General features: G+C 39.5%; 1 protein-coding gene across 2 annotated transcripts in view; it reads left to right on the top strand.

Moving 5' to 3' along the window:
• RNF144A (ring finger protein 144A) overlaps nucleotides 1-24206 on the top strand; it is a 65441-nt gene that overhangs the window by 17123 nt on the left and 24112 nt on the right. For both annotated transcript variants that reach the window (XM_042033066.1, XM_042033067.1), the window contains exon 3: nucleotides 20025-20170. In XM_042033066.1, the coding sequence (XP_041889000.1) occupies nucleotides 20036-20170 (135 nt within the window). In that variant the 5' untranslated portion in view covers nucleotides 20025-20035. The remainder of the gene's footprint in view (nucleotides 1-20024; nucleotides 20171-24206) is intronic.

Here is a 24206-nt window from a genome sequence, read left to right as displayed (position 1 = left end):
CAGAAGGTGTGGGAAGGGAAAAATATGCCTGAGACATGGGTTTTACAGTCTTTGGAATTGCTCTTGTGGTTCCCCTAAAAGTGGAAGCCACATAGCCTGGGGTAGTATAGAGGAGGGAATTTGTCAAAGTTTGCTTTTAATTATGGATCTCTAGCATGAAAAAAATTGGTTCATTTACCAAAGAAATGTAGGAAAACAACCAAATCTGTGTTCTAATTAGCTTCCTAGCAAAATCCAAGTCACAGAGACTTGTTTGATAGTAGTCCTCAAAGTACAGTTTTATGGTACTACCTAAAATGGGCTCACTAGGCTTTTAAATTTAAATCTCTAAATATCATACATATGTGTGTATATATATATATACACACATATAAAACACATATATCTTTATCTCTGTAGCAGAGCCTATTTTGCTTTCATATATGGTTTTTGATTTAATAGTTCCATATCCCATGTCCTCCATATGTCCCATATACTCCAAGTAAGGGAGTGAGATAATAGTCATTTCCTTTTTGAGATAGCTACAGTTCTATATGTACTCCATAGCTAATTATTGATAGAATTGGTAAATGTATCTCCAGTCAAACAAAAAACAGAGTACATACTTATCTTCGGATCTTTTACAAGGCAGCAGAACTTGTGTTTAAATAATTAAAACCTATCTGTTTCTCTGTGGTTTGGAAAAGGTCATCCCGTGAATATGGCTAGAGCTGCCAGTTCTGCATTATGCTTGCTCTAATATGTGGCTATATGCAGAAATAATGACAGATCTAGATTTTTCATTTGCATGAGCTTGTGACTTGCTGTTGGTAGCTTTCCATTTTTCCAAGCACTACCACTTTTGTACATATGCATCTTCTGGAAATAGTACTAAAAAGTCATATACTTATGCACTGGCAGACTGTACTTTTTTTTCCCCTCCTTTTTGAAACTCATGTTCTTGGCTTAATTATCAAAGTGTAATGGTGTTCTTGCTTGACTCTTTGATCACAGGAAAAACCTCTTGTGGAAACATAATCATATCCTCATTGGCTTGTATTTGAGTACTGAAGATTTAATGTAACAATCTGTATGCTCTGTCTGAGTTACATATCTTAATATAAAGAAGTACTTCTTAATTATATAGCTAGTTGAAATATTTTTCATCTAGGCTTTTTTTTCCTGCTCCATTTTTTAGTACTAAGTGGAAAAGTCTGTATTGTCACATATTTTTATAAGCAGAAAATCTAAATGGAGGGGGAAGAAGAGAGATAAAATTTATTTTAAAACCAAGATGTCTGATGCTGTCTGTCACATCCCTTGTTTAAAAAACATGTTGAGGTTAAAAAAAATAAATCTACAGTTTTATTGTTTTCTTCTTTAACTAGTTGATTTAAAATTTAAATACAAAGAATCAAAAAGAATTTTTTTGTGTGTGTCCATCACAGTTTGGGCTGTAGATAGTTAATTCCTTTTATAAACTTTCAGTTTACAAGTAATCAGCATTTTTCCTACTTTTAGAAAGCTATAGTAGAAACACATTTATTTCTGATACTTAGAAACTTGAAGAAAATTATAAGAAGTAGAAAATGACAAGTTTATACATGTCTGTCCTTGGGGTCAATGATTTCTTGAAACAGTTCCTCTCCTCTTTGGTGATGTACTTTACCCTGCATCATGGATATTCCAGGAGTGACTGTATCTCTTCTTGATCTCCATGTGGGAGGCTAAATGAGCCAAGGTCCCTCAGCCTCTCTCCCTTCCTTCAGCTCTCCATCCCTCTCTTGAAGAGTCCCATGCCTTCAGGCACAGTGGTCTGCTTCTTCCCACATTCACCACCATGTTCTTACCAGCAGTGCAGCTTGTTCTGTTTGCACCTTGCTGTTTGTTTAGTTTTCTGCTGAGGTGCCTCTAAAGATCTTCAAACCTCTCCAGGCACCATATCTCATTTTCTGAAACACAAAGGAAAAAGCATTTGTAAAGTACTCTCAGGAGCTGTGTCTGTTGTCTTGAAAAAGCATGCATAACTGGTCAGTCTTTCTTTCATTTTCTCAAACAAGTGGAAACCTAAGTTGAGTATGATATGTTCTGGCAAAAGTCAAACAACTGTGAACTTCTATAATCATTCCTGGCCTTCGATGAGTGTGAGAGCAGCTCTGGCATCTTGTGAACATACATAGTTGAAATGTGCCTTGAGTTCTTGAATCTTTCTGCTGCTCTCCAACCCTGTTTCACTGAAATGGCTCTAAAGGATTACTGAAATGGAGCATGTCCTGGCAGAGATCTGTATTAGAAAATATTTGTGGCACACAGATGATCATGAGGTATTTGTGTAAAGAACAAGAACATACCATACATAGCTCAGATGATTAATACAAAGCAGAGGAGTGTTGCCCTCTGATTTTCCTCGTCTGGCAGGCAAAGGCCTGCCACTCCTGTCAGTGTGATACTGAACATAGGGGGACAGCTCATTGATTTTTTGCTAAGCATCTAGAGAAGCTTGTGCTCTTGTCATCTTTAGACATGCTTTCATAGCTTGCTCCTACTCATTAGTAGAGAGAGAAGGGAGCAGATGGGGAAAGTCAGAGTTTGCCAGTAAAATGCAAAATTCTTCTCTAATGATCTAGTGTTGGCTTGCAGTTGTGGGACTTTCTATTAGAGTTGATCATGTGTCTCATTGTTTATAACCTTAAAATCGTTCTAATGTTTCATTTCATGGTGAAAGGAAGCAATCAAAATATTTTGGCTTTGCTTCAGAAAAAGATGTTTTCTAAGTAGCTGTCTGTAACCTTAATGCAGCTAAGACCTATATGAACTGAATCGTTGTACCGTAATTTAGTGACAAGTGGGTGATCAAGATCTAGTGATACAGTAATAATTTGCATTATTATTATTATCATAATCATTATTGCTATGTCTTATAGCAGTAGCCAAAGGCACAGCTTGGCTCAGTCCAACACAGGAAACTAGTAGGTAAAATGAAATTTAATAAAGATGTAAATATCTGTCTACAAAAGTGAAGAAGTGTTTTTTCAGCCTGTGACATGAAGAAAGAATTGCATTGTGGAGGTGACAAACTCATTCTGTGCTGTCAGCCGCAAAGTGAAATTTATTTTTAATTTAGTTTTTCATCCTATTTCATGAACTATAATGTCTTTATTCGCTTTATTCACAAAAAATCTTCCCGACTAATAAAGAAAGGTTTGAAGGTGGGAAATATTTATCAGTAAGCAAAATTTGTAAAAGTAAATTAGCTCATTTGAAAGCCATCTGTATTTCCTTGTTTACCTGGTTGTTTGTATGTTTGGATTTGTGGCTTGTTCAGAGCAACATGGAAGTGGTTCTGACCAGACATGGCCTTCTCAGCCTTTGTGATTTTTAATTCTTAATTTTCAATGTCCCTCTGTTGCTGCAGAAGAACTTGGCATCCTGTTGAAATAAATAGCTGTAGATAGCATTTCTGAGGCTTTGTTTCAAATGTTGGAGGGGTTTTCTTTTCATATATTTTTGTCATTTTGCTGTTGCAGGCAGTTTTTTTTTTAATCAGTATTAGCTTCTAACATAGAGACGTTTTAGTGTTGTACCATGTACCAAAACCTGATTAGGAGTTACTTCTCCCCTCTTTTGAAGTTTGTAGGACTAAATCCGGCTGTGAATGTTTACTTTTCATATGGATTCTGTGTATGTGTGAAATCGTCTTTTTCTGGTTTGTTCCAGGTTCTGTAAAATTGGTCACCTTTCTAAGAGGGGATTGCAAGAGTTAGTGGGGTTGGGAATGGTTCATTTTTTCCAGCTCAGCGTTTGAGAAAGGGTATAGAGGACATTGACTACTCCAGATGTACAAAGTATTAAGTGTGCTGGAATGTACTGGCAATGTATGAAGCAGGGAAGGAGGCACAAGTCAAGACATGTGTCTGCTGTTGTATATTTTGACCTTTATAAAAGAGTTAAGCAACTGCTACATACCTTGCAGCAATCATATATCTTGTGCAAAAGAGTCTTGTTGCTGCGTAACAGTCAGTTCCTAAGCTTGCACAAGCAGTCTTCCACTTTTTTTTTTTTTGAATGCAATGTACACAACTCCATTACAGCAGTACTTGAGAATTTTCTTGTCCCTAGATTCAGGCATTACAGTGGAGACTCTAAATTTCTTTGATCAATTTTCCATTCTCCTGGTAGTATATTGATCCTTACAGGGATCGATAGCTCTTTCTGTGTTTCCTGTCATGTCTATTACTAAATCTTCCTCCCATCCACAGTAGGTACAAATTCAGCTCTTCCTGTTTCTTGTGGCTTGCTTTTTGCATGTCTCAATCCAGTTTCACTTTTCTATAAAATTTGCAGGTTGGCTTGAAGTAACACTGCAGAATAAGAACTGCCAATAGGAGAGAAGCTGCTTGAGAGGTCTGGATCTCAGAGAGGGGAACTGTCCAGTTAGTCCTTTTCCTTTTCTGCCATGGTAAAAGGCTGATTTACAGCTTGCCATATTATTCAGCAGTCCTTTTAATGTCTGTCATAAATTGAGATGCTGGTTCCCATTTCTGTAAAGCCTTGAGCTCAGGGCTGGCGAGGAAGTTGGTTGGTGGCTGGCCTGTCAGGCACAAGCTGAGCTGCACGAGCAAGCTGGTTTTCTCTGGAGCTATGGAAAGAACTTCTCCAAGTACTTGGGAGCCCTCTCAGACCTCAGAACTTGCTGTTCCAAGCCCAGCAGCCACTTTTCAATGCTGCTTTCTTTAACCAAAAAGCAAAACCAGTCTCCACAGAAGAAAACATTTCGTTTTGAGTATTAGTAGGGAAGGCAGGAAAGAGTACAAACTGTCTGTGTCACAGGATAATTATATTGTCTTATGCACTACATACCACTTTGTCTGCTTTTTCCATCTGCTAACTCTCTGACCATTGCTGTCATTGCAAGAACCTGGACCTTCTGGTTATTTCTGGTCACTAGCAGGTATTGTAGCATCCTCTTCAAGCCGGCTTAGGTGATTCAGATCTGTGGTTAGAAGTTAAGCTCAGTTTGTCGCTCAGTATTGAAGTGTTGTGCCCAAGTGTGAGAGCCTGTATTGTTGTTCAACACCTGAGTGAAGAGGTCTCTGCCCAGCACCCTGAATTCTTGCTCTAGTGCTATTTTTCTGTGTCCATGATTGGTTCCTTTTATAGTGTTTCAATTATTTTTTTTTTATACTTTTTAAATCTTCATTAGCCATTTTTATAAATGGTTGGTTACTTTTATTAATTTCTAACAACCACATAGTTAGAAGCCCCATGTGATCAGCTTTTGCTTTATGTTTTTAAATCTAGTGTTTGGATGATTCCTGTCTATCCTTCTCATTTCCACTGTCTCCCATGGGCCTTCTTTAGTGGGGTTTGGGGTTTTTTGTTCTTTTAAAGTACAGATAAATTATGAATGTGCTGGTAATAACTGACCTAGTTGTTTTGTCAGTCATATTCCCAAACTCCCCATTAACTCAACTGCATGACTTCAGCTATCAGGCTTCACAGGTTTAGAGTTTATGTAGCACTGCCTTGGCTTACAACTGGTCCAGTATGGCTGATGCTAAATCCTCCCTATTCTCTATCCAGAACAGAGTCTGATGTGGCTGAAATAAAACCTGAATTTCCCATATTCTCTTGCATTATGGGGTCTTCCTACACTGCTCTGCTCTAGCCTTTCCCACCTAAGTGAGTTCTGAAGCCCACCAAGTTCTGAAGCACCTTGCTTCAAGCTGCAATGCTCCTGCTCCCATCTGTGCTCACCAGAGTAAAGGAGATGCACTGCTTTGTGTCTCCAGTTTTTCAAGGAATGGCTTGTTCCAAATCTTTTGGAGAAGCAGCAGCCAGTTCCTGTGCTCCTCCCTCTTGTTTGCTTTTTAAAGCAGCACTGCTTTGCTCTTGAATCTATTTAATTGGCTTCCTGCTGGAAAGAAACTCAAGGGCTGTCTTTGCCAATTAACTAGGACAAAACACTCTATTAGTAGACAATATAGGTTACCCAAGGATTTCAGAAAAGAAATGTGGGATACCTTTGATGGTTAAACAGTTGTTCTTTGGTGCTGGGGTCTTGTCATTAAACGTGCAATAGGAATTCAAAGATGTTCCAGGTTCAGTTTCTTCCTGACAGCTTTTCTTTTGTGCATAGTTTAAAATTGAGAAACTATTTAATCCTAAAAGCATGTCAAACTTCTAACTCCTAGTCAAGCATTTACTGTCCGTTGATCCAAAAAAAACAAAAACAAAAAACCAAAAAAACAAAAACAAAAAAAAAAACCACCAAAAAAACCCAGCAAAATCTAGAGAATGCCTCAAGGCCTATGACACAGCTCAGTCACATAGTTCTTTATTTTGGAACGTTAATAGCAATATTTTGAATGAAATTTCTATTATTGGCCTCCTAGATTGCTAGGTGTGGTAACTTGAGCCAAGAAAGAGCAATCAGATTGAGTTTGTTACTAGGAATATCTAAAAACAAGCCACAAAACCTAATTTTAAACAGTGGGTTGTAATCCATGTTGTTTGGTTTAGAACCCCTGCAGCAATTCCTTTCCAAATGTCTATTTTAAACTGGTATGTCAGACCTCTGGCAGTATTTTCACAATGTCCTGAACATAAAACACTATGGTGACCATTAAAGTAAATAGGAAAAAGTAACAACTACAGAACTTAAAATAAAGAATTATTTTTTAGTACAGTGGATTCCCTTTAAATAGAGAGGTATGTTTGAAGAAGTGGGTGGTGGCGTGTGTACCATGTTACTTGGTTGGGACCATAACTGAACAACCTCATTTGTGATCTTCCCAGCAGCTGGAAAGAGGGCAGGCTTCTGTGGTTTGTGTCTTGTTTGGTTTGGGAAAGCATAAGTTGAACTTGGAAAGTTTCCTACTATCTAAAATGTTCTCCACTTGACCTCTGGGAGGTGTAGAGTATCTTTGCTTAGCAGTTTTTAATTCAGCCTTTTAGTCATAACTTTTTAAAGAAAAAAGGCTTTTTTCTTTATTAGCTATTTCAATGTTAACTTGACTTGATTGGGCTGCGTACAAAGGGAGGGAAGCTACAGGAGCCAGAACTGCTCAGACAAATACTGTATAGGGATACTTCCCCAAAGTAGACACCCAAATGGCTCTGCGGAAAGTGGTTGCTCACTAAATTCAGCTAGTTGTCTGTTTTCTGAGGGAGAGAATTTAGTACCAAGGCTATTGATATTAGTTGAATTGTCTTACAACTTGTCTGTATTGATATAAACTTCAGTAACCCATGGCCCACTGCAGTGTGCACTAATCAGATATAAAAGAAAAAGGGAAATCTTTTTCCCCGAGAGGAATTTGCAGTTGGTTTCTGTTAATAACCTGGGACTGTGCAGAGTACCCATATGAGTATATGTCAAGCTCCTGAAAAGGTGTTTTTCAGACATAACTGGATGTCCAAGGTAAAAGACTTGACATAGATATTTTACATAGGGAGAACCATGTTTTCAAAGAACTAGTAGCCTTTTCTTGGATCCTGTTTTTGTGGGACAAGCTTTAGTTACCTTTTAGGTAATGGACATAGACTGATCATATGTACCTGTGGAAGAAGATAATTTTATGAAGTTGCTTAGGGAATATATTGTGTATGTCAGTGCTTTAAATATAAGTATCACTGCTTTATTTTGTTTCCTTCTTTAGGAAATAAAATTACTTAATTCTGGTATTTTTAACTTCCTTTAAAAACCATCACAAATCACTGAAAAAGCTTTGTTTGACTGTTTTTGTTTTTAAAGCTTTTCTTTATAAACCTCTAGAATGATAACCACAAGCTTAAGCTGCCCTAAAAATGTTTTTCTCCTTGCCAGAATAAGTCTATGCAAATTTCAGCTGCTTTATGCAGCAAGCCAGATCTCTCCACTGTGAAACTGAAGAGTAAGTAGGTGTTTTCTATCCCGGGTCCCAGCATGCTTTCTGCTAGTAAACAGGTCAGCACTATGATCCACAAGATGTGCAGGGAGGGCTGTGTTTCAGCATCCTTTCTGCCCACGTGCATGAGCAGGTTAAAGTTACAGATTGAGCAGGATGCCCAATGGTTTGTACTGACACAAAACCCAAAAGTGCTCCAGTGAATGTGCAGTATGGGGTGTATTCTGAATACCAGGACTGACCACCAGTTGCAATGTCTGTGTTAATTGGGGGAAGGGGTTATTATGGTCTAGGAGTGTTAGGAGCCAATGCAAAATGGTAGCAGGCAATTCCTCTCTTGAGTCGGCTGTCACATTCACTGCATACCAAATCTACAACAGAGTTAAGTAGCTGGTCACACTTGGTATTAATGCCTGCATATCATTGTACCTGAGGTGTTCCCTCTTTAACAGGATGAATTACATGAGTATGTAGACGGTGTAAGTGATTGACTTAAGTTACCTTCAGCTTCCTCTTTATAGCAATACAGTGGTGTGTAAGGCAGCATCCTTTTTCTGTTTATATTTTTATTGCAATACAAATTGATTTTGTTGATACCATGTTAGAAAAGCTTTATTTAATTTTTTTTTTGATAGCATATTCTGTTGGTATATTCCTTGAATAATTTTAACATCTGTTCTGTTTGTGTAAATCAAAAGCCAAGTCCCTTAATAGTAAAAGTTAAAAATCCCAAAGGTCTGAATCACAGAATGGGTCAGGTTGGAAGGGACCACAGTAGATCATCCAGTCCAACCTCCCAGCTCAAGCAGGGTCATTTTGCAGCACGTGGCACAGGATTGTGTCCAGACAGTTCTTGAATATCTCCAGTGAGGGAGACTCCACAACCTCTCTGGGAAATGTGTTCCTGTGCAGTTACCTCCACAGTAAAGTTCTTCCTATATTCAGGTAGAACTTACTGTGCATTAGTTTCTGCCTTCTGCCTCCTGTCCTTACTAAATGAATTAGTTGGCAGGGAAAGTGATTTGCCACTGTAGAACTCTCAGTAGCTTGTTCTTAACATTTTGTTCTAAATGAGGAAGAAAACTGTAGTTCAAGCACTAAAATTTAATTTTTAATCTTAATTTACTACAATTACTCATGAGTAGAAGGAGGAAACTAAATGTAAACTAGGAGTAATAAACCAGAGACCATCACATACTCATTTTTGAGCTGTGCTCAAGTGTACAAAGTGGTACAGATTAAATCCCAATAGCACTCTGCATGTGTTCCCAAAATCAAAAGGTCTGTAACTTACTGTATTTGCTACCTAAACAAGGGGAGCCCTGAAGGAAGCATTTCCATCACGGGTGATTCTGTGCTCTTTGTTTCTTCCCTGGTATGCTTTCAGTTGTCTCTACGTGCCCTCAGTGCTTCAGCCTTTGGTTTTGGTATCTCTGCCTGTGTTGCCGGGGCGTTAGGCACAGTCGCTGCCACGTGCTGCTGCTTTCTGTAGTGAACAAGGGTTGTATATGTATGTTGTACTGCAAATGTTGTTTTAAGGTGGGGAGGGAGGAAAAAACAGCAGTGAAGCATGAAGCATTACTATGCAGCAGTAATATTACTGTGAAGGATTAGAGCTGGGGCTGATGTTGAGGCTAATACATTATACCTCTGAAAATACTGTTAAATGCAGATTCTCTGCAGAGGGAGAAGTGAAGAAAAACATGTATTCAGGCAGCTAATACACTACTCATCCACCATCCTCTGCTCAGCCCATGTGCTGTAGTCAGTACCAGCTGATGTGTCTGTCTGACTAAGCTGTGTGAGCTGCTCAGTTATGCAGTAAGTTTGGGACAGAAGAGGTAATCAGTTGTTCCTTCTAACTTAGTTGATGTTCTAATCATCAGATTCTCTTTTATTTGGTGCACGCAGTCTTAGTGGTTCACACTGACATAAGAAATTGTCTTGACTGTGTTTATTGAAGGTCTTGCAAGGCCTGTGCTAAATGACTTGACCAGACCATCACTTAGAGAGAAAGTAGACCAAATTAAGCATCTGCCCCTAATCCAAGCACTGTTATGTATTAAACATCTGTCTTTACGTTCCCTGGCCCATGTGAGTGACACATCTGTGCACAGGCATGTGCTGGCTGTCTCACCAGGACATGGAGATACGTAGTTGGAGCATGGAATTTTGGATGTGCGAGATGAAATGTGGAAACAAACATCACTTTATTCACCAAGTTAGCATGGCTAGATATTAACATAGACCAAAGTATAATTAAATTTTGTAACATTGTGCTTAAAGGCAAGATGCCCCTTTCCCAGAGAGAAAAGGAACACTTGTTCCAAGCCAGTTGCCTAGTAGGACAGTAAGAGTGAAGAACTGGATTGTGCTACAGATGGTATGATGGGAAGAGAGCAGGCTGCTTCAAGCAGGAGGAAATCAGAACGACAGTATTAAGTATAGGAAAGGAGATAAAAAGACAAAACTTGCAGGATGGTGCAGGGGAATAATCAATTAGATTTGAACAGTGCAAGAAGGGAGATTTGAATCCAGAGTCATCAAGTTTGTCAGGCCAGAGATTTGTTGTAAAATGTCTTAGCTGATAGTTGTAATTTTTATCATGTAAAGCATCAGATGATATGAATAGTGATAAAAATATTTTGTTCTCTTATCTATTTTGAAATTTAGTACCACTAGTAAGAAAAACAGTGAGTAGCAGCTAGTGTTGACGAGACTAGATCCTGTCTGCAGGATGTACTGAGGAGGCTGTATCAGTGTTTTCAGTTTTTGAGAGGGGGAAAAAAATGTACTGGCACATAATTCAGCCCATTGCACAGCTCAAGCCATTTGGTTTATTATTAGTAGACAGAATTCTACAGAAACGTGGTGGTTTGGGGTTTTTTTCCTGTTTGGATCGGGTTTTTCCCTTTGGCTGAGGTGCCTGGTATTAGATACACTGTCTTCCTGTGAAGATCTTTAGAATCACTTTCCTTCCTCTCTCTGAATAAGTAGTGTAGGCAGTTACCTGAAAATCTGGTTCTGTAGGCACCAGCAGTAGGGTAACTATCTTGGGCAGTCTAAATCCCATCCTAAGTTTTTCCTTATGTTTAGTCTGGTGTGTCACACCAGCATGGTGAATGTGTATGCCATGACGTCTAATTCACAGGGTGAAATGGTATAATAGAAGCTGGTGGTTTGGGAGAGAAGCTCTGACTTCTCGCTAGTGTAGCTGGTTTTAGGCATAGTTTTGGAAAAAGTAAATGTAACTTTCCATATGATTGTAATGAGTACACAAAATACACCTATAAAGATTTACTCTGTGAAGAATCTTTCACTTTTTCTGTGTTTTGGCAATACATTCTTTCTAATCCTATTGATTATATGTGCTCTCTTGGTTCTTCTTCCTCTTAATACTGAACAAGGGAAACCTTCACTCTGATCTCTGAGGGAATGAGACCGGGAACTTGTCCACACCGAGAGCTGTGAAAGATGCTGTCTCTTACCAGTATCTACCTGGAATTTTGTGGTTACTGAGACAAAAGAACAAAGAGCTACAGTTAATAGCCTTAACCAGACTTTACCCCCCTCTGAATGCTGCTTTCAGCCAGCAGCATATCTGCTTTGCATTTCAGATCTAGCATAGGAAGGGCTGGTACTTAAGATATGTGTTGTCTTAGAACTAACACAGGAGCTGTTGTTCAAACCTGAGCTCCACTGTTAGTATGTAAGTGACACCTTGAGAGGGTTTGTGGTGGGCTTCTCAATCCCATGTACTCTGCTCCTCATCTGAGACTTGCAAAGCACAATGGAAATACAGCATGCCCTGAGCATGCATTTTGTCATAGTTGCAAGTAAAAGAACAGTTTTGATTTCCTTTTGAGCGGTGGTCCAAATGTCTCGGTAAGAATTAGGGTTCCATTGCCCTTGCTCATATTTTCAGTTTCACAATAACTTTGCATAGTTTTAAATGTGGTTTCTAGATTTAAGCTTCTAAGGCTTTTCTCTTTCCCCCCAAGAAGGAAAACTAAAGAGCTCAAACTTGGTGTTATTTGGACTTGGTGTAAACATAGCTCTTACTTTTCTGAGAGAGTCAACTCTGGAGAAGGAAAAAGCTTGTGGTATGTCAGAGCTTCAAACTGCTCCTTACTGATTTATTGCTGTTGTGGAGACAGCCCAGAGTGCATTAATTCATCAATTCCTGTAAGCAGAGAGGAGGGAAAGAATAGGAGGAAACAAGGAAAGGGGTGGAGGGGAAAAGAGTTGGGGAAGAGAAAATAAAAACATGGGGAAATGTAAGCGATGGGGAGAAAAGACATAGCAGAAAACATAGTTGTTTTTGAGTGGGTGGTCTAGGAATGTCTGGAAAATAATAAAATAAGATGTTTCCCTAGAGAGCAGTGGAATTGTCTGTGCCCTTCTTTTTACTGTGGCCTTTACAGGCTAGGATGCTATTTGGTCTCAAGTCACTTCTGAGTGCCAGATAGTGTTGGAGGGTCTATGCAGTTGTGCTTAGGTTACAACTGACTGTAAGATCAGTCTCTTTTAGGTTGACTTCACCTTGCCTCACTTTAAGACCCCTTCTGTGTGCAGCTGATTTCCCTTCTCTAAAATACTCAAAGTTTAAACATTTTGACTGTTAGTGATTTAACCTGTGGCCTCGCACGCTTCGTATGGGTTTAGTCATTGCCACGGTAATTCACAGATGGTTGCCTTGGTGTTGGCCCCAGTATTCAAAGACAGTGGTTTACTGTGGTAAAGTATACGAAGGGTTTTAATAAGGATCTAATAGTTTCATGACTCTTAAAGCAAGAAAATGAGATGGGCAGGCTTGTTCTTTGTAGACCAAAATGTGATGCACTCATTCCAGTTTCAGATCCAGTTGATAAACCAGTTCTACAGTGTCCAGGCTTTTCTCCCATATTATTTGGGATGGAGTTTTCCCATCCAGCAGAGATGAGGATGCTTTTAAAATGCATATCATCTTGACCTGGCTGTTTCAAATTATCTTAGGCCTTGTGCCTTTGACTGCTGGGAGTGCTCTGAGGTGTGCTGAGGATCTGGGACTCCAATGCTGGGAAATGGCATGGTGCAAGGATTTCCCAGCTTTTGCCTGTCATCTGCTGCTCCAATGCTTTTATAATCTCTTGGATAGCAAACATTGATTAGATGCATGAGTTCTGAGCAATGTTCTTTAGTATTTACACACCTGTCCTTTTGTTTGTGTCATCTTTTGGGAATATTGAATGTTTGGGCCATGTTGCAGTGGGATTCCACTTCAATTGTTATTTTACTTTGTGTAACAAAATATGCAGCTTCTGGGAAGAGCCAGGAGGATGATCTGTTTCGGCTATTTTCTCCAGATTTCTCCCATCTTTCCTATGTTTTCAATTGTCTTACTTATTACACCATTTTTATATTTATTAAATTTCTTTTTTCTTACCTTTGACTCTTCCAGTTCTTTCCCTTCTACCTGTTTGCCTTTCCCATCTGCAGTTTCTTTCAGATGGAATTAAGTGATTTTCTTTTTTTTCTTTGAAATGTTTTCACCCTTGCCTACAGGATCTGAATAACAGCCTCACCCAGTTTATTTCAGGTTGCTGCTGTTTGGCAGTGCTACAAGAAGCCACAGTGGCAGCAGTGCCAGTGACAAACATAGGAAAATGCGAGGTCAGGAAAGTCTTTGGCTCTGTCACATTCAGTGACTGTGTTTTTGGAATATGTGCAAGGATCCAGCTCTCTGGAGTACTTCTGCATGGGCAGCTTATGGCATGTCTATTTGTAGTATTCTTCTGAAGGAGGTTATAACAATCTTTTGTTTTCTGTGTTTGTCTCCATATTTTCCTCTCTACCCACCCATGTGTTTGATAGGCAGTATCCTCATATCCATAGGTCTAGAAACTGTCCATTGCTTTTCTAATATTTAAAATCTTTCATGGTCTGTACAGTAATCAAACCACATTGTCTAAGGTTTTGGCAGGGATGGTTGCCTTGTATAATACTCTCTTTTCTCTGGAAAAGAAACAAGAAAAAATTTTAACCAGGTATTTAGCAATTAAATTGGTGTGGTTTTGGTTTTTTTTCCGTCTTCTAACATGTCCTAACAGTGTTTTTTCCCTGAAACAGTCCACTAGATTTATTTTGTTTTGCACTCGATGTTACTGTTCAGATACCTTTTATCAGTGAAAAAAGACATTCTTTATTTTCTTGGCATTGGAATATATCAATGTAATCTTTATACATGTATATATTTATACATCTATATGTACACGTAGATACGTGTGTGTATATATGTTATATATATATTTAAAACATAGGATTTTATCAGTCAGGGAGGTAAAGCAAAGAAACATAGTGGTTATTTATGAATGGATTGAAGTCCCTCAATTCAGAGCTTGTTTCCCCTGTGCTATGTTGTCCAGGAGACTGAAGTTGCTGACAGTGCTCCAAGCTTATACATGGTCTTTTATCTCTTCTGGGTTTGGAATAGCTTGAAGATAAGAACCTGGAGAGGTTGAAATTAGTGGTTAGCCTGTGTAGGGACTATACTCTGTATAAACAGGAGTTTCTTACATGTTGAAAAGAGTTATGCCTATAAACAGCACTCTGTTACACTGCTGGAAGAAAGAATGTGGCTTTAGTGGTTGGGGTTGTCTGGAATTCACAGGGTGATGTGTATCTGCTGGACTTGTGCAGTTGAATGTGGATCAGATTATGAGTTAAGCCTGGAGAGTTAGGTAGGCATTTGACAGGTTGACAGGATTTAAGAACCTAAGGAAGGCAGGCATCAAAGCTCTGAAGTTAGTCATCTCTAAACATCCTTGTAAATCAGTCTTGTGTTGGTGTGACTGATACCTCTCACAGAGAGTGATTTGCTTTACCTCCCAAGCAGTTCTGTGAGGATTAAGACTTGGAGACACAGTTACTGCAGTGATAGATGCCAGTAACTAACTGTGATTGATAAGTTAGAGATAGTAAGTCTGCCTGCCAGTTTGTGTTATTGTAAAATCCACCTGATGGGGGAGTGTAATAATTAATTTGTTTTATAAAGTGACATCAAAATTACCTTATCTTTTGTGTAGTTGCATAATAAAAACTGGTGACACCAACATGAAACAGTTGCAAAGTGGTCAATTATGTGATGTAGGCTTCTTTCCTATGATCTGTCTGAGGATCTCTGGAAAAGCCTAGGAAGAATGAAAAATGACATCACATTCCAGCTCTGATGGAGGGGTAGCAAATAATGCAAGCTCCAGGACTGTTGCTGAATACCCTTAGCCATACCTGGATCATGGGGCTAGCCCCTGCTGGCGTGAGGGTGCGGCCCATAGCTGTGGGATCGTGTGCACAGATGTGGCTGCAGAGGAAGGCTCAAAACTGTTTAGGTCAAAGTCAAAAATATTCACTTAAAGGATGTGGCAGACAGGGCCAGTTTCAAGATGCAGTGTAGTAGCCCTTCTACAGATGACTCCACTTCAGACATCTGTAGACTTCTTCCATGTAAGTAAAAATCTGTAGATTTTTGTATAGATTTATATTTTTATATATTTATAAATATTAATTGTATAAATATATAGTATATAAACATACTTCCTATGTATTAAATAAATACATACAGTTGTACTGACAGATGTGTTTGACTTTATATAGGAGGAAATGTTATCTGAATTATATACTTTTTATATCTATAAATATATATACACAGTACTAAAACTGTACTATAGCAGATGTCTGATTTCATCTAGTAGCCTCTATTATTTTAATTAGAGTTATTTTGACAAAGAGGAACGAGAGGATTGAGAACAAATTTTAAATCCCATTTAAGTCCCTTCCTTTGATTTATAAAAGAGCTGCTTTTCATCATGTCAGTAAATTCAGATTAAGTTAACTCCTTAAGGCAGATGTCTTAAGTGTACCTGATTAACTGTCTGTCTGGTAGGAGACAGACAGTTTAGAAATTAAACCCATCCCTGACCTAAAGCTGAAATTGAGATTCTGCTGAAATCTCTATTTTGAGTCTTACTTGGTGGAAAAGACCCACCAGTTAGTGTGACTAATGTGGCTGCATATGACTTTTTATTCAACCCTATTTTCTAGTCACTCTTCTCACATAGGTAGTCATGTATCCTAAGTGTTGATGATGCAATTGCAGTTTAACTGTACAATGCCATTAAATACCTGACTAGCATGCAATAAGAAAAATCATACTGTTTTATGATTTCTTGAATGACTTGTATATAAGAAAGTTGCATTATTTCCTGCTTTCACAGGAGTTTTCACAATATTTTTTGTTTCACTGTTCTCTGCAACTCTTTGAGGCCTAAAAAGAAAGAATTGTTCTATTCTTGACTTACCAGAGGTCATCAGCCACTTATTCTCACTAGAAAATGTAGTCTGTGTAGGTGGACTGAAAACTGAGGGATTACTGTTCAGAAATACAGTTCATGTTCACTTAATTCATTAATTGTTCTTCAGAAATAATGAAAGTTTCCTTCTCACTCCATGCGCATCTGCGGGAATGCCTAAGAGTTGCATTCATATATACTAATGTGTTATTACAGTAAGAAGACTTCAGTCTCTTGTCTCTCTTTGTGCAGAGGTTCCCTTTCAGTGTGGATGTGCACGTAATTGTAGAATTAAACAGTCATTAGTCAGGCTGTTAATTATTTATGACAAGACTGCTCTGAACAAACTCTTACTAAAGCTATATCCTATGCTTCTGACTTCCAGCTTGCTTTGGGATGCTGTCCCGGAAGATTGTGTGCTGTCTTACCATGGATCTCACAAATTCAGTGTTACCAGATATGGACCATGGCAAAAATATGTAAATGAGACTGACCTTAACTGCAGTAGAATTGGGAGTCTGAACTAATGACTAACTTCTCTTCTAATTTACTGTGCCTCTAAGTCTGATTTGGTGTATCTGCTATCAGTATTGATGTTTGGACTGAGTTTGGCAAGTAACACAATCTCCAGTGAACTATATATTTAGTGTGCTAAGGTCTATTGGACTGTAGTTCTGTACCTTTACTAGCTGTATTTCTTAGGACCTCCTAATAAATAGCCAAACCATGGGGCAGAATTTTCTACTGGCTGTGTAACTGGTGTTGTCATTCAACACAGTGATGTTTTTCAGTATCTTGTTCCTCTAGAAATCCTTTTAGTTACCTTGTTTTTCTTGCAATTACTTAGCATTCTCCCTGAAGCATTGCAAATCGCTACAGAGCATGAGAATACAGTCTGAAGCCATAAGAGGCCACAGTTGTGGAACAGTAGGAGTTTTAATCTGGTTTTGACAGAAGGTGTTTGTTTTTCAGCTTTTCTCTTACGAATTTGTTGTTCAGTTTTATGCTTTATTAAAAAAAAAAAAAGCTTTTTTAAGTGTTGTGATGTAAACATAGAGGCTTATTATTTAGTTGCAGCAATGTGCTGGATGATCTTGAAACAAGATGTAGTGTGTGCTTTTAAAAGCTTCATTCTCTGTTCCTTTACAGGGGTACCCAGGAGAGATGATCCAGTGGGGTGTGGAGGCTTTTTGTACAAGTTTTTCTAGGCAAATTTCTTGGTCTTTGCTTTAATGGCACCAGTGACATTGCGTGTCCTCCCCTTGCCCCATAATGAATGCAAAATTTCTTTATTAAAAGAAGGTGTTTGGCAAGGAGGGGGGGTGAGCAGGAATGGCTCTGCTACTATTTGAGACTGAATTCAGGTTTTGCTCAGTTATCACCATGGCTGAATTCAGCATGGATTACATGCCAGCTGTTTGGGGCAGCTAATTTCTGCTGGTCTCTTGAAAGCCAACTTGGAAGGAATTTTACTTGGATTCATTCTTGCTTTGCAGAAGACAAAGAGGAGAAATATTTCCTAGTGAGGTGTTATTGAAGTATAGTTGTGCTGCCAAAGTGGAATTACCACAGTGATACCAATAAGCCTCTGTTGAATGTCCTAGAAAACAAGGGTAAGCCTTGGGGCTGAAAGCTTGATATTTTCCCTTTGTTGTCACTTATTGACCCACACTGAATATATGTATATTTAATTTTTTTTTCTGGATTGAGCCATGTCACATATTTGGTAAGCTTTAGTCTGAATTGTCAGATTCTACATCTTAACTGCAAAATTTGCTATGATTTTGGTCTGCCTGATGTATGCAAGTACATTCTTAACACAAATCTGTCCTTCATTGTTCATTTCCTAGTATCATCTACTTGCTACCACAAGCATCAAATACACAATAAACTAGGCAGGACAAGCAAATAACTAATAGCAGACAGTTCAGATGTGTTTGGTCACTACTTCTCAAATACCTCATGAATCTGTCTGTAAGTGTCAGATAAACCAAAGTTTGGAAGAAGAAAATTGGTTTTGCTTGTAATTTGTGTGTAATGAAAAAGTAGTGGTGAAGTAAAGAAGCAGTCTAGTAGCCTTAAAAGTCCTGGGGTTTCATTCATATCACCATGTCAGACTTTCCTGCTGAGGTCTACAAAAAGACTGCACAGCACAAGTTGTATTTTGTGAGGAGGAGCCGTTATTCATGTGCTGTTCTGTGGGGCTGTTCCATCTGTTTCCTTAGAAACTGTGTGGAGTTTGTGTGTGGGCTTTCAGAGGAAGTGATCTAGAGCAGCCCTGGAAATCGGGTTGCTTAACCTTTCTTCCCTCCCCCATTCTTCTCCCTGTTGACTGCACTAGAAAAATGTCTTTTGGTGGCCCTTATGTACCTTATAAAAAGCATCTTCTAATGAGTTGGACTGAATGGGAGGTCTGACAAAATCTTCACTTTGTTTCAGAAATGTGTTAGAGACCATGGTGGAGTCATACCCACAATTAATTGAATATCAAAGACTGGTACTTCAAAGAAATGTTTGTGAAGTCTGCATGTGATTTCTTGGGGGACAAAAAGCACGTTTTTCTTGAACATCTGCCTAAATCTAGTCTAGTAAACATTAGTTGGTTGCAGTTCTGGAGGTCTTGCAAAGTTCACAGATATGACTTAAAAATAAGCAGTTCCTGCGAGGGCGGGTGGTGGAAGTGGGGGGGGAAGAAAAAAAAAAGAAAACAAAACCTGAAAAAAACTGTAATCATAATTCAAGTGACATAATTGCTGGTGTGACAATGTTAAGGAAACACCTAATTTTGGGAAGAAGGCAGGCACAATAATGTGAACCTCTTAGCAGCTTGGGATGTGAATTTTCTACACTTTGGAAGGTCAGTGTCACAGTGATAAAACATTACTAGTAAATAATGTTGTTAAGATTTGATGTACTCCATAAGTTACCCTAGATGTTTCGGGGGAGTGTGGGTTTATGTTTTGTTTTTCTTCATGTAAAATTCATAAATTAGCTTTCCTCTTTGTGAGAATGTTTCTTATGTGCAAGGTTTTCTTTCTGCTTAGTCAGTTGACAATGCTCCATCTGGGCCCTGAAGCCTAGGATAAAGATGCTCTGCATGATCCTATCATATCACTGTCTTGAGGGTGATACGTAGGTTATTATAGCCTCTTCTTATAGTTCACTTTGTGCTCTTATTTGCACCAGCTGGTTGTTGCCACAACAAAGTTGTGCTCTTAGCATATCGAAAGGGTTGGAGGAAAATGCAGGCTAAAACTTGTAGTGTACTCAAAATTTATTGTTCTTGCTAAAATTAACAGCAAACTGATTGATCTGTCATGCTCTTGGGAACAAAAATATCTGGCTCTGTGAGTTGAAATATCATGCTGGAAAAGGGCATAATAAATGTCTGACTTATGAAACTCCTTTTGAGTCTTGTCTGGGTAGCTGAGGTTAAGGAATGTCGTGAGTAAATTTTAATGTCGGTGAGAGAAAGCTTGTAACTAGTGATGAAAATCATAGGAATTGGAAACGAGACTTTTGTATTTGTAATGTGCGACAAAAGCCTGTGACCTAAGTGTATTCCTGCTTGCTCTCATACCTTCAGTGTATTAGGTGTGAGGTTTTTTTCCTTCTGCTTTCTGTATGCAGGTTCTATCAGGCAGGGGATATAAAAGGGAGTGCATATGCTGGCACTGTGAAGTTAACTATTGCTGGTTTTTTGTTAGGTCATTGGAAAAAACGAACCCAACAGGCAATAGCTGACAATGTGATTTCCAGTGGCAGAAATGTACAGAGTATCAATATAAGGAAATAATGGAGTATCTTTGCTTTTTGTGCTGTTCTTCAGACTGCTCTGCAATGACTACAGCAAGATACAGGCCTACCTGGGACTTGGTACTTGACCCGTTAGTGTCCTGTAAGCTCTGCCTTGGTGAATACCCCGTGGAGCAGATGACAACAATAGCACAATGCCAATGCATCTTCTGTACCCTGGTGAGTTTGTGTTCTTTATTACACGTAAAAAACAGGACGGTTTTAACTGCATAAATACTGTTTCTTCTGGGTAGGATTCACCCTGAAGTATTGCTCTTGCAGTGGAAATGGTGTTGTGTACATGACACAAATACTGGCAAGTAAACCTTCATTTTCCTGTAATAAAAAAAAATAAATTACTTAGCACTTCAATATACTGCATGGTTATCTCCTTACCAAGGTTATTCACACTTTTCCTTTTATCTGTCAGTGGCTTGGATTTGGGGGTGGTTTTGTGGTTGGTTGGGTTTTTGTTGGGTGCTTAGGTGGGGTTTTTTTCTGTTGGGATTTTGGTGGGTCTTTGTTTGTTTTGGTTTTTTTTTGATTTTAGAAGAGAATAGAACCTTTCAATTGAAAGGGATCATTTCAACTGAACAATCTGTGGTCCAAGTCCCTGGTCCCGGGCACTTCATGGCTCATCAAAAGCTAAAGCATGGTATTAAAGGCATTGTCCAAATACCTCTTAAATACTGACAGGCTTGGTGCAGCAACCACCTCTCTAGGAAGCCTGTTCGTGTTTGGTCACCCTCTCTGTAAAGACATGCTTCCTGATGTCCAGTCTGAATCTTCCCTGGTGCAGCTTTGAACCATTCCCATGTCTCTTGTCAATGGATACTAAGGAGAAGAGCTCAGCACCTCCCTTTCTACTTTCCTTCCTCAAGAAGCTTTAGAGAGCAGTGAGGTTGCCCCTCAGTCTCATTCTCTCCAAACTAGACAAACCTAAGGCTCTCAGCTGCTCCTCACAGGACACTCCTTCCAGCCTTTCTGCCAGCTTTGTTGTCCTCTGGAGATGTATCCGAGGACCTTCACATACATCTTAAATGGTGAAGCCCAGAACTCCACCCAGTGCTGAAGGTGAGGCTGCACCAACTGAACAGTGGGACAATCGCCTCTTTTGACCAACTGGCAATGCTGTGTTTGGTGATCCTGTGATGGGCTTTGCCCTCCTGACTGCCGGGGCACTGCTGACTCATGTGGAGCCTGCTGTCACCCAGCACCCCCATAACGCAGCGTTTGGTGCTCGAGGCACCAACTCTGGCGTGCCCCAGGTCAGAGTCAGTCCAGATGCGTTACCTCCACGCGTCGCTGAAGCGGCTTCAGAATCAGGAAAGGTGCTGCTGGCTGACCTAGCTCGATGGCCTCTTGGCAGAGGAAACACAGCAGGAACTGATGGTATCAGCTCACCTTAGCTTGGAGACAAAGGAAGAGAGAGGCTGTTCTGGTCTGGCTCCTAACAGGTTTATTGTTAGAAGTTTCGCAACCCGAATGAACTCGGAAGGCTGGAATCCGATGTGATGGGAATGATGGGATTGTGATGGGATGGCTCCTCGGAGCCTTATCCTCAGTTTTATAGGGAATTTGAAAACCCCGGTGAAAGGGGAAAACAACCAATAAGGTACAAGCCAGGGGGAGGATACAATTTAACAAGAGCCACATCCGGGAGTGGGGGTGGAACCGAGAGGCGGGAGTTATAACAGAGAACCAGTGAACAACCGAGTAACCGGGAATTTTCCAGAACCGGGGGAGGCGGCTTGGACCCGGGCACTGCCCAGGGGGTGCGGCTTAGGCTTCTGAGCCGCCCCTGGACCCACCCTCTGAGTCTGCCTCTGCGGGAAACTCCATCCAGGGGAGGGGCTGGGATTGACTGGCATCTCGCTGCCCCAGCCCTGCAGGGGACTGGGTCACCCCAACACCCGCAGATCCTTGTCTGCTGGACTGCTCTCCAGGCACTCCTCTCCTAATTCGTACTTGTGCCTGGTGTTACTCAATGCCAGGTACAGAATCTGGCAATTCAACTTGTTAGATTTAATCATTTCCCTGCTCCAATTCATCTAGATCCCTCTGCAAGGCATCTTGTCCCTCAAAAGAATCAGCAGCAGTTCCCAGTTTCATATCATCATCAGACTTGCTAATGGTGCATTCATTTCTTGCGTCCAAACAGTTGATAAACGTATTGAACACAACTGACATTAGAACTGAGCTCTGAGGAACAGTGCTGGTGGCTGGTTGCCAGATAAATGTAGTCCCATTTGCTACAACCCTTGGAGCCCAGTTTTTCACTCAGAGTTCATCTCACAGCTGGACAGCTCATGCAGAAGAATGCTGAGAGCGTCAGTAACAAAAGTTGTACTAAAATACAGAGGAAGTACATCCACTGCCTAATTCTTAGCTCAGGGTGGGTGACCTTGTCATAGAAGGTTATGAAACTAGTTAAACAGACTTTCTTTTTATAATCCCATGTTGACAGTGCCTGATGATTGCATTGTTCTTTAAATGCCTTTTAAAAGTACTCAGCATAGCCATGCACATGCTTGTAACTAGAAAAGTATTTAATGTATTACAGATTCTAATTTCGCTATATCATAATTAGTCACATAACAGGTTCACATTACCGTATTGTACAAATGCTTACCTGGAATAACAAGAATCTTGTCAGTTAAGTACAAGACACTGCGGAGCATAAGTGTAGTATTTGACAAAGAACATCATCATCACAGTTAATGGATATTGTTAATTTAGGAACAGAGGAAACTACTAGTAAGTTTTCATCCCTAATACTGAATTTAAATTAAAATTTTAGTTCATTTAATTTTGCAATGGGTGCACTTACACCAAAAACCTTGTAATGATGGTTCAGCAGAGGAAAAATTGGAGTATTATCAGTAAGACTATAACTTCTGGAATACATGATGCTCAGACTTTAATTTCCCAAGGGTTTATGATATGGTATTACAGACTTGGACATGGGTTTGGGTGACTTTTTTTTTAATTTGAAAGTCATTTCCAGCAAAGTTTTCTGGGTATGTGTTTTTAGTATTTAAGATCAAGGATTTTAGTTAGTTTATTTTATTTTTCTTCATGGAAATACTACCATTTTTTAATAGCAGATTTTATTTTTCCTGGTGGTTATTGAAGATAGGAGGCAGCCAATGGAACAAGGTGGATCAACTGTGAAAAAAGTGTTTGCTCAAGCATGCAAAAGCATATAAAATAATAGACTTCATGAAAACTGTTCTCTAGTGTTCTAGTACTTACAGCTGAGTGTTGTTTCTCCCTGTTGCTTGAATGCAGAGAATATTTAAATGCCAGTTTTCAGTAACATTTCCATGGCAGCAGAAAGACTGTGTTACCAAATACACTTTTTTTCATGTTCGCTTTGTTCCTTCTGATGTTTACTGCTGTCCCTGATCTTCTGCTTCTTGGTAGGATGTGGTTGCTGACTCTTCCTGCTGTTTTGAAAGATACAACCAGTTACAGACACCAGATCTGTAACCTTTACCGATAACCTGTTCTTAGCAGCTGACATAGTAATCTGACTGGTGACATGGAATTTGTGTTTTGAACTCTGTTCAGGTGGAATCATCAGCCACTTTTACTACTTGTATTTGATTGTCTTGAATAGTTCTTTCAACTTTATCCTGTTTAAAGAAATTAGTAGTAGTTCGTCTGCCTCTTGTTTGCCACTTAGAAGCTTTACTACGGTGACATATGAGCGCCCTGAAAAAGTTATCTATCTTCAAGCTTTCCTGTGAATTAACAGGAAATACTACCCTTACTTTCTTTGATGATGGTGAGGGCAGTATTAAGAATCAATCCCAGTAAATGCAAGAGGCAATAGCTGTAAACCTGTTACAGCCCAGGCCTTCATCTGAAACCCAAGGCCATCATCTCTATCTTTTGGCCAGCCTGAAGGTTGATAAATTGCTGAGGAAAATACTCCCATGAGTCTGGCAAGATTGTTTGGCCTATTGACAGTTGTTAAGGAAGAGTGTGACAGCTGTACGCAGAATCCTCCACTGGTGTTCCTCCAGCGACAATTTCCAGAAACACCAGGGACACAGCATATGAACTGTGCTTTGTAAATGGCCAAATTAAAGTTGTTTGAAATCAACAAGAAAAAGGAGTAGCCTTTTGACTCAAGATTTTGCATGGAGTTATGTACAGTAGACCCAGTTCTTCTCTGCTTTGTTATTGTTTGACCACTGTGTAATTCTGT

This window comes from Corvus kubaryi, unplaced genomic scaffold (genome assembly GCF_017639235.1).
Source record: "Corvus kubaryi isolate FWS band 111438036 unplaced genomic scaffold, C.kubaryi_AGA036_p1.0 37354, whole genome shotgun sequence".
NCBI classification, from domain to species: domain Eukaryota; kingdom Metazoa; phylum Chordata; class Aves; order Passeriformes; family Corvidae; genus Corvus; species Corvus kubaryi.
This window is presented reverse-complemented; position numbering and strand designations above follow the sequence as displayed.